The 19046-nt window shown below is 44.1% G+C and overlaps 1 protein-coding gene across 2 annotated transcripts in view; it reads right to left on the bottom strand.

The window, feature by feature from the left end:
- Window positions 1-376: 376 nt before the first annotated feature.
- The window catches only part of rttn (rotatin), a 63586-nt gene continuing 44916 nt past the window's right edge, over window positions 377-19046 (bottom strand). For both annotated transcript variants that reach the window (XM_014157187.2, XM_014157188.2), the window contains exons 32-49: window positions 18749-18826; window positions 18209-18398; window positions 17885-17979; window positions 16536-16629; window positions 16031-16232; window positions 15775-15862; window positions 15326-15476; window positions 14806-14943; window positions 14196-14401; window positions 13761-13866; window positions 12007-12098; window positions 11736-11813; window positions 11181-11307; window positions 2108-2292; window positions 1512-1824; window positions 956-1059; window positions 794-863; window positions 377-661 (exon numbers count right to left, since the gene is read on the bottom strand). In XM_014157187.2, coding sequence (XP_014012662.2) covers window positions 582-661; window positions 794-863; window positions 956-1059; window positions 1512-1824; window positions 2108-2292; window positions 11181-11307; window positions 11736-11813; window positions 12007-12098; window positions 13761-13866; window positions 14196-14401; window positions 14806-14943; window positions 15326-15476; window positions 15775-15862; window positions 16031-16232; window positions 16536-16629; window positions 17885-17979; window positions 18209-18398; window positions 18749-18826 — 2397 coding nt within the window. In that variant the 3' untranslated portion in view covers window positions 377-581. The remainder of the gene's footprint in view (window positions 662-793; window positions 864-955; window positions 1060-1511; window positions 1825-2107; window positions 2293-11180; window positions 11308-11735; window positions 11814-12006; window positions 12099-13760; window positions 13867-14195; window positions 14402-14805; window positions 14944-15325; window positions 15477-15774; window positions 15863-16030; window positions 16233-16535; window positions 16630-17884; window positions 17980-18208; window positions 18399-18748; window positions 18827-19046) is intronic.

Below are 19046 nucleotides of genomic sequence, written 5' to 3'. Positions count from 1 at the left end.
TGTGTTGCAGTGGTTTAAGTGTAAACTATAGACTAGTAATTATAAAAGATCTATTTAGATACTGGGAAATATTGTGTGTAGCGACACTTTCGGTGTGTAATTCTGCAGTAGCTCTGGTTAGCTGTGTGTTTGACTGAAATGTGGTGTTGGGGTTGACACGACCAGAGGTGACATCTCCCGTTTCCAGCCACAGTTCCACCACTGTTGCGCTATCTGAAAATGAAAGCCTTTCCTACACGGGCCTCATTTAGAGGAAATGGTATCATTGTACTTATTCATGGCTATATCTTGGAGTTGTCTTATAAGGTATCAGGTTCAGAACATCATTCTGAAACATTATATTATCTTGTGTTGTAAGCATAAAAGTCAGCCATACTTTTTCTTCCATCATTATTTACTTTAATTTATGATTCAATCCCCAAAATATGTACAAAACATACAAAAACATCACAGATCATAGATAAGATGTAGGGACATTAAAAACGATATCTACTGTATCAAGTTTGCACACATATATTCACTTCAAATATAAATAAGGTTTCAAGGTGTGTACATTATGTCAGATTGCATCGATGTGTCAGTCAGGTATTCAGCAGCTGAATTAAGTTCTCAAGGCACTTCAACAGATAGGTGTTCATGATGTCAGGATTTTTCTCTGCATCTGACAACAAAAAAAAGATAGGCACACACAGACACACACAAATTGAGGCAATAGAGCACAATAACAACAGGACTGTGACACATCAAACACTTCCAGCACATTCACTGTCTGGACTAAAGGTGAAACGTTTACCTTTCTTAGCAACTTTATAGGCTTCATGCACCCTGAGTCTGACAGAGGGACACTTCAAAGTGGTCTTGGCCTTAGATGAGGAAGCACAACGGCAGGTTAGAGACAGCTGTACTTCATATAAATGAGCTCTTATGATTCTAAAAATGATGTGTGTGTGTGTACCTTCTGGTAGTTGTGGAGCAGGGCCCATAGCGCCGATGCCCCTATAGAGCGAACCTCAGCCTCTTTACTGTCCAGACAGGACACCAGCACCCTCATGGCCTTATCTGTACAGGGACATATAATCATGTTGGACATAGTATTATTCCTGAAAATAAAACATTTCCCATTCATAAAATGACACATCATTAGCAAAGATAAGCGAGTTCAACAGGGTGTGATGGTGAAACAAAGACCACTTCTGTTCACACATCCTGTTTCAGATTGTTTCCTGTTTCAGTTCAGCACAAAGTATCAAAAGAGAAGACCTAACAGCTTCCATTTCATTTCAAACACCCACCTTTTACATTCACACACGCATACAGGAAGACAAAGCTTTCCACTGGAAAGAACAAATCTGAATTCGAAGAAGCCCCCCTAAGATGTCATCAGATTACATTTTTTTGTAAACCTTAAACGCGATGCAAGGGTAGGAATAGGGCAATTTAAACACAGAAACCATTTCTCAACGTCTCTCTGATAAAAACATCCATGTGTATACCCTGTGTTCCATCCCTACCATTGGCCAGTACTTTGGGTTTGTTGGCAGAGCTGAAACAGACATTGTGGAGGATGAGGAGGGCATTGTCCGTCGTGGTGATGGGCCTGCTCCCATTGCTATAGTGACGGTGGCGTTGGGGCTGCGTAGCGGCCAGGTCAGCAAGGAGGTCCAGGGCTCCGGTCAGCCTCAGGACACTCAGCTGGCCGTCCTCACCGAAGGAGACACTCAGGAGCAGCCTCAGCCACAGGCCCAACAGCCCCCCGGCACCAGGACCCGTCTTACTGCCTGGCTTAGGGACAGGCAGGGACAGGAACGGCTGCAGGAAGTTACTCTGGAGAGGGACAGGCAGGGAGAGGGAGAGAGAGAAATAAGATTCAGCCAGGTTTTGATTGAAACTGAGAAAGACATCTGAACTCGAGAGCTTAGTTAAAGCTTAAAAAGTTACAGAAACCGCAGAGTGCAAATAGACACAACTTACAGTAAAGACATGTTTTTAACCAGTAGTCACATTGACAACGTCTCCAATCATATTACTTTCTGCAGGGCCAGGTTTGGTGATAATGTGGTAAGGGGTGTAAGGCTAATGTAGTAGGGGTAATAATCTAGTACATTACCTTGTGCAGGACTCCTTTACAGTCCTTGTTGATGGCCAGGTTGGCCAGCAGAGAGAACGCCAGCTGCTGGACAGGGCTGTTGTCGGGGGCAACCCCAGAGGCCAGCTTCATGATGCAGTGCATCAGGGAGCCACCTGGGGGCCCTCGGGGGCCAGAGGCCAAACCACAACACAGAGAGCTACAAGCTGGGGGGAGAGGAAAGAAAGGGAAAGAGAGAGGAGAAAAGTAGCAAAGCAAGAAAAGTATGAGTACTGTTGACACTGACAGACAGGTGTAGAGGCAGGATATGATAGGTGAGAGGTTGTGATGAGAGGCAGGCTATGATAGGTGAGAGTTTGTGATGAGAGGCAAGATAGGTGAGAGGTTGTGATGAGAGGCAGGATATGATAGGTGAGAGGTTGTGATGAGAGGCAGGATATGATAGGTGAGAGGTTGGGATGAGAGGCCTGATAGATCCTGTAGTATTTCTTCCGTATTAACAAGGTGTGTCGGTCACAAGGAGTAGGGCTGGTTGCCTGACAATGGGTTATAGGGGTTGTATAGGCCTATATCTACAGCCTAGTTGGAGTACCCAGATCAAGGAAAATGCATGTCTTTTTGACAAAATAATAACATTTCACAAAAATTGTGTAGCATTCACAACTTTAAATTGTCTTCATCAGGCTTCGCTAAGCTAAGAACATTGCGTCTAAAATCGTTTTGTAGTCTGTTTATCTACAGCCCAGTCTGAAAGTGAAAAATGTATGTTTTTAGAACAGACAAATAATCTAATCTATACTGAACAAAAATATAAACGCATCATGTAAAGTGTTGGTCGCATGTTTACTGAGCTGAAATAAAAGATCCCAGAAATGTTCCATACGGACAAAAGGCTTATTTCTCAAAAACAAATTAGTTTTCTTTACATGACAGGAATGGACCTCCATTCCTGTCATTATTGAAAGAGATTGTGATAATAGCTCACATCTCAAAATAGTACTAGTTAATGTTAGATCCCTCACTTCCAAGGCAGTCAGAGTCAATGAATTAACCACTGATCATAACCTTGATGTGATTGGCCTGACTGAAACATGTCTCAAGCCCGATTCATTTTCTGTGTTAAAATAAGGCCTCTCCTCCTGGTTACACTAGTGACCATATCCCCCACGCATCCCGCAAAGGCGGAGGTGTTGTTAACATGTACAACAGCAGAAACAATTTAAATAAATAAGACTGCATTTTCTTCTTTTGAGCTTGTAGTCATGAAATCTTTGCAGCCTACTCAATCACTTTTTATAGCTACTGTTTACAGACCTCCTGGGCCATATACAACATTCCTCACCGAGTTCCCTGAACTCCTATTGGACCTTGTTGTCATGGCAGATAACATACACATTTTGGTGACTTCAATATTCACATGAAAAAGTCCACAGACGCACTCCAAAAGGCTTTCGGTGCCATCATTGACTCAGTGGGTTTTGTCCAACATGTCTTCGATCCCGCGCAATGCCACAGTCATACCCCAATCTAATTTTATCTTGTGGAATAAATATTCTGGATCTAAATATTTTCCCTCATAATCCTGGACTATCATTTTATAACGTTTGCAATCGCAACAAATAAATCTGCTCAAATGCCAACCAAGATTATCAAAAGCTGCGCTATTAATTCTCAGACAACCATAAGATTCCTAGATGCCCTTCCAGACTCCTCCACCTACACAAGGACATCAGAGCACAAAATGCAGTTAACCACCTAACCGAGGATCTAAATTTAACCTTGCGTAATACCGTAGATGCAGTCGCATTGCACCTCTAAAAACAAAAAACATTTGTCACAAGAAATCAGCTCCTGGTATACAGAAAATACCCAAGCCCTGGAGCAAGCTTCCAGAAAATTGGAATGGAAATGACGCGCCACGAAGCTGGAAGTCTTCCGACTAGCTTGGAAAGACAGTACCATGCAATATCGAAGAGCCCTCACTGCTACCCGGCCAACCTACTTTTCCATCCTAATTGAGGAGAATAAAAACAATCAAATCTATAATTTTCAATACTGTCGCAAAGCTAACTAAAAATCAGCATTCCCCAAGAGAGGATGGCCGTCACTTCAGCAGTTATGAATTCATGAACTTCGCCAAAAAGATCATGATCATTAGAAACCAAATTAAAGACTCCTCTTTGAATATGCATATTTCTCCAAAACTCAGTTGTCCTGACTCTGCACAGAACTGCCAGGACCTAGGATAAATGGAGACACTAAAGTGTTTTAATTCTGTATCTCTCGACACGAAAATAGTCATGGCCTCTAAACCTTCTAGATGCCTACTGGACCCTATACCAACTAAACTACTGAAAGTGCTACTTCCTGTGCTTGGCCATACTACGTTGAACATAATAAACAGCTCCCTATCCTCTGGATGTGTACCAAACTCACTAAAAGCTGCAATAATAAAGCCTCTCCTAAAAATGCCAGATTATCATTATAAAAAATAAAAAAATATTTTACTCATCGGCCTATATCGAAAACCTCATTCCTCTAAACATTTTTGGAAATCTCTGTTGCGCAGCAACTCACTGCCTTCCTGAAGATAAATAATGTATACAAAACTCTCCAGTCTTGTTTTAGACCCCATCGTAGCACTGAGACTGCCCTTGTGAAGTTGGTAAATTACCTTTTAATGGAGTCAGGCCAAGGCTCTGCATCTGTCCTCATGCTCCTAAACCTTAATGTCGATCTAAACCAAGTTCTTGCATGGTTTAGATCTTATCTGTCAGAAAGATATCAGTTAGTCTCTGCAGATGTTTTATCCTCTGACAAATCAATTGTAAGTGTTGGTGTTTCTCAAGGTTCCGTTTTTGTTTTCACTATATATTCTACCTCTTGGTAATGTCATTCGGAAACACAATGTCAACATTCACTGCTATGCGGACGACACACAGCTGTACATTGATAAAACATGGTGAAGCCCCAAAATTGCTTACCCTGGACGCCTGTGTTTTAGACATTTTTCACAGGCCAATTTTTCACTTTTAAACTCAGACAAAACAGAGGTGCTAGTTCTAGGTCCCAAGAAACAAAGATCTGCTGTTTGATCTGACAATTAGTCTTGATGGTTGTACAGTCGTCTCAAAGAAAACTGAAGCACCTTGGCGTTACTCTGGACCCTGATCTCTCAATAACGAACATAAAGAAAATTTCAACGCAGGCTTTTTTCCATCTTCTTAACCTGTTAGGGCTAGGGGGCAGTATTTGCACGGCTGGATAAAAAAATGTACCCGATTTAATCTGGTTACTAATCCTACCCAGTAACTAGAATATGCATATACTTATTATATATGGATAGAAAACACCCTAAAGTTTCTAAAACTGTTTGAATGGTGTCTGTGAGTATAACAGAACTCATTTGGCAGGCAAAACCCTGAGACATTTTCTGACAGGAAGTGGATACCTGATGTGTTGTATTACCTTTAAACCTATGCCATTGAAAAACACAGGGGCTGAGGAATATTTTGGCACTTCCTATTGCTTCCACTAGATGTCACCAGCCTTTACAAAGTGTTTTGAGTCTTCTGGAGGGAGATCTGACCGAACAAGAGCCATGGAACGATGATGGCCCATTAGACACCTGGCGCGCGAGTTCATGTTGCGTACCCTCGTTCCAATACGTTATAAAAGAGAATGCATTCGTCCACCTTGAATATTATTCATGTTCTGGTTAAAAAAGGCCCTAATGATTTATGCTATACAACGTTTGACATGTTTGAACGAACGTAAATATATTTTTTCCCCTCGTTCATGAAGTGAAGTCCGGCGGGCTTAGATCATGTGCTAACAAGACGGAGATTTTTGGACATAAATGATGAGCTTTTTTGAACAAAACTACATTCGTTATGGACCTGTGATACCTGGAAGTGACATCTGATGAAGAGAATCAAAGGTAATGGATTATTTACATAGTATTTTCGATTTTAGATCTCCCCAACATGGCGGCTAGTCTGTATCGCAATGCGTATTTTTCTGGGCGCAGTGCTCAGATTATTGCAAAGTGTGATTTCCCAGTAAGGTTATTTTTAAATCTGGCAAGTTGATTGCGTTCAAGAGATGTAAATCTATAATTCTTTAAATGACAATATAATATTTTACCAATGTTTTCTAATTTTAATTATTTAATTTGTGGTGCTGACTTGAATGCCGGTTATTGGAGGGAAACGATTTCCTGAACATCAACGCCACAGTAAAACGCTGTTTTTGGATATAAATATGAACTTGATAGAACTAAAAATGCATGCATTGTCTAACACAATGTCCTAGGAGTGTCATCTGTTGGAGATTGTAAAAGGTTAGTGCATAATTTTAGCTGATTTTATGGTTTTGGTGACGCCTGTCTTTGAATTGGCACAACATTACACACAACTCTTGTAAATGTACTGTCCTAACATACTCTAAATTTATGCTTTCGCCGTAAAACCTTTTTGAAATCGTAAAACGTGGTTAGATTAAGGAGATGTTTATCTTTCAAAGGGTGTAAAATAGTTGTATGTTTGAAAAATTTGAATTTTGACATTTATTTGGATTCAAATTTGCCGCTCTTGAAATGCACCTGCTGTTGATGGAGTGCACCACGGGTGGGACGCTTGCGTCCCACCTAGCCCATAGAGGTTAATAACCTGTTGGGGCTCGGGGGCAGTATTGAGAAATGTTGAAAAAAAATATGTGCCCATTTTTAACTGCCTCCTACACCAACTCAGAAGCTAGGATATGCATATTATTAACACATTCGGATAGAAAACACTCTGAATTTTCTAAAACAGTTTGAATGGTGTCTGTAAGTATAACAAAACTCATATTGCAGGCAAAAACCTGTGAAAAATAGATTAAAAAAAATGTGAATTTTGTGACTGTACTATTTAGTGTCATTGTTTTATAGATACCATAGTGAGAAAGGATTCATTTCGCAACACCTACGGCTTCCACTAGATGTCAACGATCTTTATAAAGTTGTTTGAAGCGTCTATGATAAACAGAGAGCAAATTAGAATGCAAGGAAGTTTACATGTCGTCACTTCATTTTTTGCGCCTGCGCATAAATCTGAGAAGCGTGAGTTTGTCATTAATTGTTTATCAAGACATAGGATAGGTTGTGTGAAAATATTACTGATGTTTAACGTTAAAAATGGACCAAAAGATTAATGCTAAACAACCTTTGACATGTTTGAACGAACGTAAATAGATTATTTACTAGGTTTTTTTTAGCTTTTCGGCGTGATTTACAACCCCCCCCACCACGTTTTGTGGGAGCATAATGAACGCTAACTACTTGGTGTTATTTGGACATAAATTATGAACTTTGTCAAAGGAAACCACATTTGTTCCGGACCTGGGATTCCTGGCAGTGCCTTCTGATGGAGATAATCAAAGGTAAGGGGATATTTACAATGTTATTATCGATATTAGATGATGCTAACTGTATAGCATAGCTTATTGTTCTTAGCATAGCACCCCGTTTATTGCAAAATGTGATTTCCCAGTAAAGTTATTTTGAGATCTGGCCATTCGGTAGCAATTACGAGATGATAATATATTATTCTTTGAATGACAATATTATAATTTACCAATGTTTTCGAATAGTAATTTTGTTATGTTCACCGGAAGCATTTCAGAGAAGAAAAAATCTGAATTTCACGCTACTGTAAAATGCTGTTTTTGGATATAAATATGAACTTGATGGAACAAAAAATGCATGTATTGTATAACATAATGTCCTAGGAGTGTCATCTGATGGAGATTGACAAAGGTTAGTGCATAATTCTAGCTGGTTTCTGCTTTTGGTGACGCCTGACCTTGAATTGAAAATGGATGTTTGTACTTTTGTGGCTATGTACTGTCCTAACATAATCTAACTTTATGCTTTTGCCGTAAAGCCACTTTGAAAATCGAACAATGTGGTTAGATTAAGGAGATGTTTATCTTTTAAATTGTGTAAAATAGTTGATTGTTTGAGAAATTGAAATTATTAGATTTTTGATGTTTTGAATTTCCAGCCTTGTTAGCAATCCCGACTCGGGGTTCATTGCTAACCTGTAGCCCCAACAGGTTTTAACATTGCAAAAAAAAAAAAAATTATGCAGAAAAGCAAATCAATGCTTTTGTCACTTCTAGATTAGACTACTGCAATGCTCTACTCTCCGGCTACCCAGATATATCACTAAATAAACTTCAGTTAGTGCTAAATACAGCTGCTAGAATCTTGACTAGAACCAAAAGATTTAATCATATTACTCCAGTGCTAGCCTCTCCACACTGGTATCCTGTTACGCCTGGGCTGATTTCAAGGTTTTACTGATAACCAACAAAGCATTACGTGGACTTGCTCCTAACTCTCTCTCCGATTTGGTCCTGCCGTACATACACTTACGCTACGATCCAAAAATGCAGGCCTCCTTATTGTCCCCAGAATTTCTAAGCAAACAGCTAGAGGCAGGGCTTTCACCTATAGAAGTACATTTTTATGGAATGGTCTGCCTATCCATGTGAGAGACGCAGACTCAGTCTAAACTTTTAAGTCTATACTGAAGACTCATCTCCTCAGTAGATTCTATGATTGAGTGTAGTCTGGCCCAGGGGCGCGAAGGCGAACGGCAAGGCACTGGAGTGACGAACCGCCCTTGCTGTCTTTGCCTGGCTGGCTCCCCTTTCTCCACTTGGATTGTATGCCTCTGACCCTATTACGGAGGCTGAGTCACTGGCTTACTAGTTCTCTTCCATACCGTTCCTAGGAGGGGTGCTTCACATCGTGCCAGGCTTTTTTGTGCTACACTCGACTTGGAGTGGGTTGAGTCACTGACGTGATCTTCCTGTCCGGTCTTGCGCCCCCTTGGGCTCGTGCGATGGAGGAGATCTTTGTGGGCTATACTCAGCCTTGTCTCAGGGTAGTAAGTTGATGGTCTGTTGATATCCCTCTAGTGGTGTGGGGGCTGTGCTTTGGCAAAGTGGGTGGGGTTATATCCTGCCTGGCCCTGTTCGGGGGTATCGTTGAACATGGCCAGTGTCCTCCGACCCTCCCCTCCCCTGCTGGTCATCTATGAATGTTTGAACATCTTGAAGAACGATCTGGTATTAATGGTCAAGTAGCCTTATCTCCACATGACAGCCAAAAGAGGACTAGCCACCCCTCAGAGCCTGGTTCCTTTAGGTTTCATCCTAGGTTCCTGCCTTTCAAGGGAGTTTTTCCTAGCCACTGTGCTTCTACATCTGCATTGCTTGCTGTTTGGGGTTTTAGTCTGGGTTTCTGTATTAGCACTTTGTGACATCTGCTGATGTAAAAAGAGCTATATAAATGAGCATTTCTCCTTTGCCAATATAATCCATCCACCTGACATATCAATAAGCTGATTAAACAGCAAGGTCAATACACAGGTGCACCTTGTGCTGGGGACAACAAAAGGCCACTAAAATGTTCAGTTTTGTCACACAACACCATAGATGTCTCAAGTTTTGAGGGAGCATGCAATTAGCATGATGACTGCAGGAATGTCCACTAGAGCTTTTGCCAGAGAATTGAAAGTTCATTTAGCTGCCATAAGCAGTCTCCAACATCGTTTTAGAGAATTGGGAAAGCCTCAGAACCGCAGACCATGTGTAACCACGCCAGCCCGGGACATCCACATCCGGCTTCTTCACCCGCAGAGATCGTCTGAGGGGGTGCTGAGGGGTATTTGTGTCTGTAATAAAGCTCTTTTGTGGGGAAAAACTAATTCTGATTAGCTGGGCCTTGCTCCCAAGTGGGTGGGCCTATGCCCACCCATGGCTGCGCCCCTGCCCAGTCATGTGAAATCCATAGATCAGTGCCTAATTTATGTATTTAAACTGACTGATTTCCTTATATGAACTGTAACTCATTCAAATCTTTGAAATTGTCACATATTGCGTTTAAAGTTTTGTACATTCATGTACATTTTCTCAAATAGTGTAGTATTCACAACTCTAAATTTTCTTAAATCAGCCTTCATTAACGTGAGAATATTGTGTTGAGATTGTTTTGAAGTCTGTGAAAGCTAGTATTGTAGGTGTAATTTAAAGGCCGGCGTCATGCAGTCTGAACACACCTGCTGTTAGGCTAACCTTTAGGAAACGCTGGGCTCGACATGACTGATTGGTATTGCTTCACAGCGGGAGCTTAAGCGTGGCCGTAGAGCAAAACACACACACACGCACGCACACACTTCAAAGGTGGCATCTCAGCGACAATCACAGGTACAAAACAAACAGCATGATGTCACACTCTGCTCAAAGGTTCACTTTCCATGACCTCAGAGACGCAGTGTCTAGGGCTCCCATATTAAGCCCCTAGCTTCTAAATCTAACTAGGGCTCTACAAACACCCATATTAACCCCCTAGCTTCTAAATCTAACTAGGGCTCTACAAACACCCATATTAACCCCCTAGCTTCTAAATCTAACTAGGGCTCTACAAACACCCATATTAACCCCCTAGCTTCTAAATCTAACTAGGGCTCTACAAACACCCATATTAACCCCCTAGCTTCTAAATCTAACTAGCGCTTTACAAACACCCATTATAACCCCCTAGCTTGTAAATCTAACTGGCGCTCTACAAACACCCATATTTAGAGAACATGAACGGAAACAGTTGTAGCCCTTTATCAAAGCTAAACTTCCTCTACTCTTTACAGCGCTTTTCTCCATTTTGCTGTAACTTGTGTAGCCTGCGTTTCACAGCATACCTCTGTTTCTCTCTCACACAGACTAGAATATCAATGCCTCAGGAGACATAGTGATGCATTGCGATTCCCCTGTGAATACCCCACTGGTCCACAGCCTAGAATACTGTACTCATAGTAATGATTTAATGCAGCCTGCTCTAGCACACTGACAGTGTTCCTATTGTGGCTGGCAGGCTCGTGGCTGGCGCTAGGCTTATACACTGGAACAAAGTGTGTTTAAATGGTCTTCAGGAGAGACAATGGGTCTCAGTGTGTGTGAGAGTGTATGACTCAGTCAGATCCCTGACCACAGACTTGGGGAATGGAAGGCACGGGCCAGGCACTGAACACCACACACACATACACACCTGTGGTACAGTTGGCTGTGTAGACACACAGCAGTTCCAGGACCGCCTCCATAGCAGCATCATCCAATAAGAACCAAGGCCAAAGGGCGTGCAGCACAGCAGCCAATCGACAGTCAGTGGCCACAGCCTGAGGAGAAACACACACACAATATCCACCCGATTGAATAATCTCTAGATGTAATATTATGAACACATGTGGATTGACAGGACAACACACTCATAAGTTAAGTGATTGTCAACTCATTCTGCTAACCAAGCACACAGAAACACACAAGGATGTAAAGTATAAAGTCCACAAATACATGAAGAAATACATGAAGGGCCTTTCCCATCCCAATATAACTACTGCTGAGTGGATGCTGCAATTACTGTCTATGACATTTAGAGCAGCCAATATAGCCAATCATTCTACATTGACGTTTAAGAGGATAAAAACACTCAGACCTCAGAGTCATAATCGTTAGGGCCAAATCTCATTCCAGACACAGTCAGCACCAGTAGAATGGCTTTCATTAAAAACCTATCAGGAGCGGATTAAAACGGCAGGGTTCTCACTTTGGATTGGCTGTTCTGGTAAAGACTGTTCCTGAGGATTTCCAGAGACATCTTTATTTCCTTCATATAGCTCTCCTCCTGGTGGGGGAGAAGATGCAACTTGTTAAATGATCCACTCTAACCAATAACAGATAGCACCGTCTCCATCTTAGACACATTTTCAGTCAAGACAAGATCACCCAATAGCCTATACCAACACAGCACACATCATCTGAAGGCTGAGACAATGAAAACATGTTGTTATACTGTTGTTTAGTGTGTAAAGACTCACCTTCCTCCTTCCTCTGCCAGGTCTGACTGACTCCATGTGGAGGTGGCTGTGGAGCAGCTTCATCTGCTCCACACAGCTGTCAATCAAACCAGCTACACACATACACAGAGACAGTGAGAGAGAGAGGTCAATCATAACAACAATAACTCCTAGGGTAGAGTACCCGGACCAGGGCTTGTTTGTTCACTGCCTCAAGTTGCATAAAAGTACAGACCTCTTGGTAGAGGCTACAGCATTACTCCCATCCTACTGTAAATGAGCTCTACTGGGCAGTGTGTTCCAGTACCTGTAGCAGCGTGGTTCTGACCAGTGTGTTCCAGTACCTGTAGCAGCGTGGTTCTGACCAGTGTGTTCCAGTACCTGTAGCAGCGTGGTTCTGACCAGTGTGTTCCAGTACCTGTAGCAGCGTGGTTCTGACCAGTGTGTTCCAGTACCTGTAGCAGCGTGGTTCTGACCAGTGTGTTCCAGTACCTGTAGCAGCGTGGTTCTGACCAGTGTGTTCCAGTACCTGTAGCAGCGTGGTTCTGACCAGTGTGTTTCAGTACCTTTAGCAGCGAGCAGCGTGGTTCTGACCAGTGTGTTCCAGTACCTTTAGCAGCGAGCAGCGTGGTTCTGACCAGTGTGTTCCAGTACCTGTAGCAGTGTGGTTCTGAACAGTGTGTTTCAGTACCTTTAGCAGAGCACGTGGTTCTGACCAGTGTGTTCCAGTACCTTTAGCAGCGAGCAGCGTGGTTCTGACCAGTGTGTTCCAGTACCTGTAGCAGTGTGGTTCTGAAAAGTGTGTTCCAGTACCTTTAGCAGCGTGGTTCTGACCAGTGTGTTCCAGTACCTGTAGCAGCGTGGTTCTGACCAGTGTGTTCCAGTACCTGTAGCAGCGTGGTTCTGACCAGTGTGTTCCAGTACCTGTAGCAGCGTGGTTCTGACCAGTGTGTTCCAGTACCTTTAGCAGCGTGGTTCTGACCAGTGTGTTCCAGTACCTTTAGCAGCGTGGTTCTGACCAGTGTGTTCCAGTACCTTTAGCAGCGTGGTTCTGACCAGTGTGTTCCAGTACCTTTAGCAGCGTGGTTCTGACCAGTGTGTTCCAGTACCTTTAGCAGCGTGGTTCTGACCAGTGTGTTCCAGTACCTTTAGCAGCGTGGTTCTGACCAGTGTGTTCCAGTACCTTTAGCAGCGTGGTTCTGAGCAGTGTGTTCCAGTACCTTTAGCAGCGTGGTTCTGAGCAGTGTGTTCCAGTACCTTTAGCAGCGTGGTTCTGAGCAGTGTGTTCCAGTACCTTTAGCAGCGTGGTTCTGAGCAGTGTGTTCCAGTACCTTTAGCAGCGTGGTTCTGACCAGTGTGCTCCAGTACCTTTAGTAGCGTGGTTCTGATCAGTGTGTTCCAGTACCTGTAGCAGCGTGGTTCTGACCAGTGTGTTCCAGTACCTTTAGCAGCGTGGTTCTGAGCAGTGTGTTCCAGTACCTTTAGCAGTGTGGTTCTGACCAGTGTGTTCCAGTAGCTTTAGCAGCGTGGTTCTGAGCAGTGTGTTCCAGTACCTTTAGCAGTGTGGTTCTGACCAGTGTGTTCCAGTACCTTTAGCAGCGTGGTTCTGATCAGTGTGTTCCAGTACCTGTAGCAGCGTGGTTCTGACCAGTGTGTTCCAGTACCTTTAGCAGTGTGGTTCTGACCAGTGTGTTCCAGTACCTTTAGCAGCGTGGTTCTGAGCAGTGTGTTCCTGTACCTTTAGCAGCGTGGTTCTGAGCAGTGTGTTCCAGTACCTTTAGCAGCGTGGTTCTGAGCAGTGGAACTGCAGGCCAGTAGAGCCATGAGGGCTTTAGCTGTCTTCTTCTTCACTGGGTCCTGGAACGCACGCTTCTCAAAACTCTGACAACACAAAACAACACAACAGGTGATGCAAAACCTGACCAACACTTCCAGAGTATTGACAGCATGTTAACCCATCTAATATCCCAGTGCTCTAGACCAGTGGTAGGGATCCCTGTTCGTTGCTCCAACTAGGCACCACACCTGACCAACTCAGCTAATTGATCAGTTCAGTGATTGCCTAAATGCAACACACCAGGTCTTCCAGGATGGTTAAATCAAAAACATGAAGTGCCTGCTGCACTCCAGAAGCAGGGTTGCCTACCCCTGCTTTAGACCAATTAAAGTGTGTGTGTGCGCGCTCGGGCACGCGAGTCAGGTTCTATTACCTCCAGCAATAGTTCACAGAGCTGTCCACCGGAGGCACCGTTCAGGGCCTCAGACAGAGGGGTCCGCTGGACGTCCGGGTTCAGGGTGGTGACCTCTAGGGGTCGTCTCTTGGCCTCCTCAGACAGGACGACACACAGGAACTGTAGTACCGCAGCATGGAGGTGAGGGTCACTGAACGACTGGTCCACACACACTGACAACGTGGCTGGAGGTAGGCACGGATACAGACGCAGATTAGCACGCACGCGCACACACACACACACACACACACACACACACACACACGAAATGGGTTAGTGGATATTTTACTTTTGTATGAATGAATCAACATCCTGCAGCCCAGTAAAACCAAATCCTGAAATCCCTTTACACAGACAGTGTGAGTCATTCACGCCTCAGGCATTTCTGTCTACATAACACACAATGTAATCAATCAAATACACACACAGCATTAATCTTTCACAGGGATCATCAGATTTCCCTGCAGCCCCATTAGACACAGAGAGGAAGATGATGAGGAGGAACGATGGATGTTCTGCATGCTCCCTGAGGTCCTAGCATATGTCCAACACACATGCAGGTGCACAGTCAGTAGCTGTATGTGTATACCTGTGAATGTGTTCCAGCGTCTCCCTAGTGCAGCTGAGAGAGATTGGTAGGCTGCAGAGCCATCCCGCCTCACCACAGTAGCCAGAAGCATCAACACGTCTGTCCAGCAAACACACACAGCACCACGGGTACCATCGCCTGAGAGGTCCAGAAAACACACACACACACACACACACACACACACACACACAGGAGATCGGACTACGAGCTGAGAAGCTGAAGAGGCCTTCATTAAACGAGATACCAATAAAAGGTGTGAATAGATTATTACATGCTTCCATTGGGGATCTTATACACTTTTAATTATGACTTCAGATTATGACGGAACACTGAACACCACTTCATTATGATACATCCAGCTGGAAAGTGGCCTGACTTCTAATGCCATGTAAGGCTGCCTGCCATAAGAATGGTATTATAGCGGTTGTAACCATGATGTCCAGTCAATGGTGACAGTACACATATGTTGTGTCTATGGTTAGGTTGAGAATCATACCTATCCCAAACACGAGATTCTTACCCAAGTCCTTGGTATCAAGTGTGAGGACAGTGAAGAGATTGGCCAGTAGCGGTTTCAGGAAGTCCATCTGACCAATCAGATCTGAGCTCAGAATGAAACATGACTTCAGGAACTTAGAGAAGCTGGACAGGAACTTGAGCAGGGTCAGGACCTGGGGGACGAGAGACACACAAACAAATTGATACGAACACACAGCTTGAGGCAGTGTAGAGCAAAGTCAGTGGGTAGATGTGAAAACAAAATATTTCCTACCAAGTGAAAGCATGAAATCACTCCTTTTGTTTCCCTCTCCAATCTGCCACCATCTCAACCACAGGGTATAGGATTCTCATGGGCCTCAACCCTCCTACACAACCTGTGCTGCTCTCACTACAACAACATGCTGTATAGAGATAACGTGAATCTTACGTTGAAGCATTCATTGGTACTAAATGATGTAACCCAGCTACCTGCCGTTTAATGTCCTCCTGGTCTCCTGGTAGTGTGTTAGTCTTCAGCTCACCCAGACATCTCTCTATGGCTGCTGCGTCCACCAAACTAGAACACACAGGAAACAGAAACAGTGTTTAAGTCCAACCCTTCAGACAGGACAATTTCAGCTCTGTAAATTGTATTGTGGATGGCCAGTGCTCCAAAGACTGTATTTGATTTGGCCAGTAATTGGGAAAGTGAGACTAGTGCGATAGTGTTTATTTGACCTCTGACCTGGCCAGTGATTGGAAGAGCTGGCTGTGTGTGAGGGCTGAGAGGGTGAACTCCGGTAGCACGGCTAACAGGTTGGCCAGGAGGCCGCAGAGTGCTGATAAAAGGTCTGGGGTCACAATGACACAGGTGGGGTCAGCAGCGGGGTCAGCCAGTCTCGAGTCCTGGGAGAGGACAGAGTCAATGGTGTCTGTGTCACTCTGACCTGCAAAGTAAAATAGGGGAGCAGATATTAACATTGCTGTCTGTGTCACTGACCTACAATACAGGAAAGAGGAGCAAAGATGGACGGGACAGATAGGGGTCGAAACATGTACCATACCAAAAATCGGTGTGTGTAGAGCCATAGTCTGTATATATAAATTCACTGTCATGGTTGGTCTTGATATGAAGAACTGTGCATGAGATGGTTCCTTTAACTCTGACTCTTAATTGGTTTGGTGCTACATGAGATCTGTATATAAAACCTGTTCACATTTAGCTACACTATATATACAAACACACACACCTTGAGCCATCAGTCTGCTAGCGGGTGTATCTTGTGCAGTAGCGTTGAGAGAGGTGGGCACAGGGGATTGAAGCCCTGAGCCTCCAGGTATGATCTGTTGAAGACAAAACAATCACAAAAAAGCACTTCAATAAGACAATGTGTTTAAATCACAGATCCACAGATGACGCAATCGCCGTCCACACTGCCCTTTCCCGCCTGGACAGAAGGAACACCTATGTGAGAATGCTGTTCATTGACTACAGCTCAGCGTTCAACACCATAGTGCCCACAAAGCTCATCACTAAGCTAAGGACCCTGGGACTAAACACCTCCCTCTGCAACTGGATCCTGGACTTCCTGATGGGCCGCTCCCAGGTGGTAAGGGTAGGTAACAACACATCTGCCATGCTGATCCTCAACACGGGGGCCCCTCAGGGGTGCGTGTTTAGTCCCATCCTCTACTCCTTGTTCACCCCCAACTGCGTGGCCAAGCACGACTCCAACACCATCATTATATTTGCTGATGACACAACAGTGGTAGGCCAGATCACCGACAATGATGAGACAGCCTATAGGGAGGAGGTCAGAGACCTGGCACTGTGGTGCCAGGACAACAACCTTTCCTTCAATGTGAGCAAGACAAAGGAGGTGATCGTGGACTACAAGAAAAGGACAGCCGAACAGGCCCCCATTAACATCGACGGGGCTGTAGTGGAGCTGGTCGAGAGTTTCAAGTGCCTTGGTGTCCACATCACCAACAAACTATCATGGCCCAAACAACAAGTACATCACAGGCAGTGTCAGAGGAAGGCCCAAAAAGTTGTCAAAGACTCCAGCCACCCAAGTCATAGACTGTTCTTTCTGCTTACCGCACGGCAAGCGGTACCAAAAGGCTCCTTAATAGCTTCTACCCCCAAGCCATAACACAGCGAAACAATTAATCAAATGGCCACCTGGACTATTTACATTGACCCCCCATTGTTTTTTACACAGCTGCTAGTCACTGTTTATTATCTATCCATAGTCACTTCACCCCTACCTACATGTACAAATAACCTCAACTAACCTGTACCCCCGCACATTGACTCGGTACCAGTACCCCTTGTATATAGCCTCATTATTTAATTGAGTTACTTTTTATAAAATATTTTCTTAACTCTATTTCTTTAACTGTATTGTTGGTTAAGGGCTTGTAAGTAAGCATTTAACGGTAAGGTCTACACCGGTTGTATTCGGCGCATGTTACAAATAACATTTGATTTGAATTGTTTCTAGTGGTCAAGCGAACCCAGTCTTAAGCTGCAACCTAAGAGGATTACAGTCTATGAATGGGCCTTGAGCCACCAGACCTGCAGTACTTTACTTACCAGAGTGCTGGAGGTGGACAGGGAGCCAGAGGCCCTGCTAGGATTCACTGGGACTCGGTTAGGAGGTCTCCACAACCTCAGGGAGTCATCCGCATCTAAACAGACAGGCAGGGAGGGCATCATCACAAACAACATCACGCAAGGGGAAAAAAAAAAAAGGCTACAGGCCAATTCCCTGATAAATAAAGAAAATACTTTGCCTGTTTACCACAATAACACTTGATTTCAGATTTACTCTGAACTACAGACACATAACTGAATCACTGATTGAACAACCTAATGGCTAGAGACTGACAGAAGAATGGACAGGTGCAGTCCCAGGACCTTCAGTGGTGCTGTCCTGTGGGCCGGGGTCCCTGGCTGAGGGTTGCAGGTCGAAGGTGTACCTGCCTCTGTAGCAGGCTGTGGCCATGAGGGCAGTGTGCTGGAAGAACTGACAGTGGTAGAGCAGAGCCTGTAGGGCTTGGAGACCCACCAGACATACACCTGAAGACTCATCATGGACACACGGACTCTACGGAGAGAGGAAGGAGAGAGAGGGAGAGATGAAAACATGGTAATTACTATGTACCTAGATTTTTTTATTTAACTAGGCAAGTCAGTTAAGATCAAATTCTTCTTTAAAATGACTGCCTACCCCGGCCAAACCCGGGTCAATTGTGCGCCACCCTATGGGACTCCCAATTACGGCCCCAAGTGATACAGCCAGAAATCGAACCAGGGTCTGTAGTGATATTCTAGCACTGAGATGCAGTGCCTTAGACCGCTGCACCACTTGGGAGCCCATGAATTAACCTACAGTATGTCAATACCACGATAACTAAGACAACATACCACAACAAAACATAACCAAATGCCACTGACCTGCCAGGTAGAGTCGGTGACCTGGTCAGCTGTGGCAGGCATGGGCATCACCAGTAGGTTCTGGAGGATAAACACCGCCTTGAGAAACACACAGAGAGGATGAGACGAGAACATCAACAACACTGCCATCTAGATGTACTTAGCTGGTACTGCAAGGACTTTACTTTAAACTTGTTGATGGAGTATAAAGTTGTCCTAATCTCTGTTTTACAAATGCATTGTCTGGAACTGTTATTGGTCAATATGCCACCATGGCTGCCGTGGTGGCAGAGCATTATTATGCATTCTGCTTTAAACC

Source organism: Salmo salar, chromosome ssa19 (genome assembly GCF_905237065.1).
Source record: "Salmo salar chromosome ssa19, Ssal_v3.1, whole genome shotgun sequence".
In the NCBI taxonomy this organism is placed as follows: Eukaryota; Metazoa; Chordata; class Actinopteri; order Salmoniformes; family Salmonidae; genus Salmo; species Salmo salar.
Note: the sequence above shows the minus strand (reverse complement) of the source record. Positions and strands in the feature narration are given on the sequence as shown.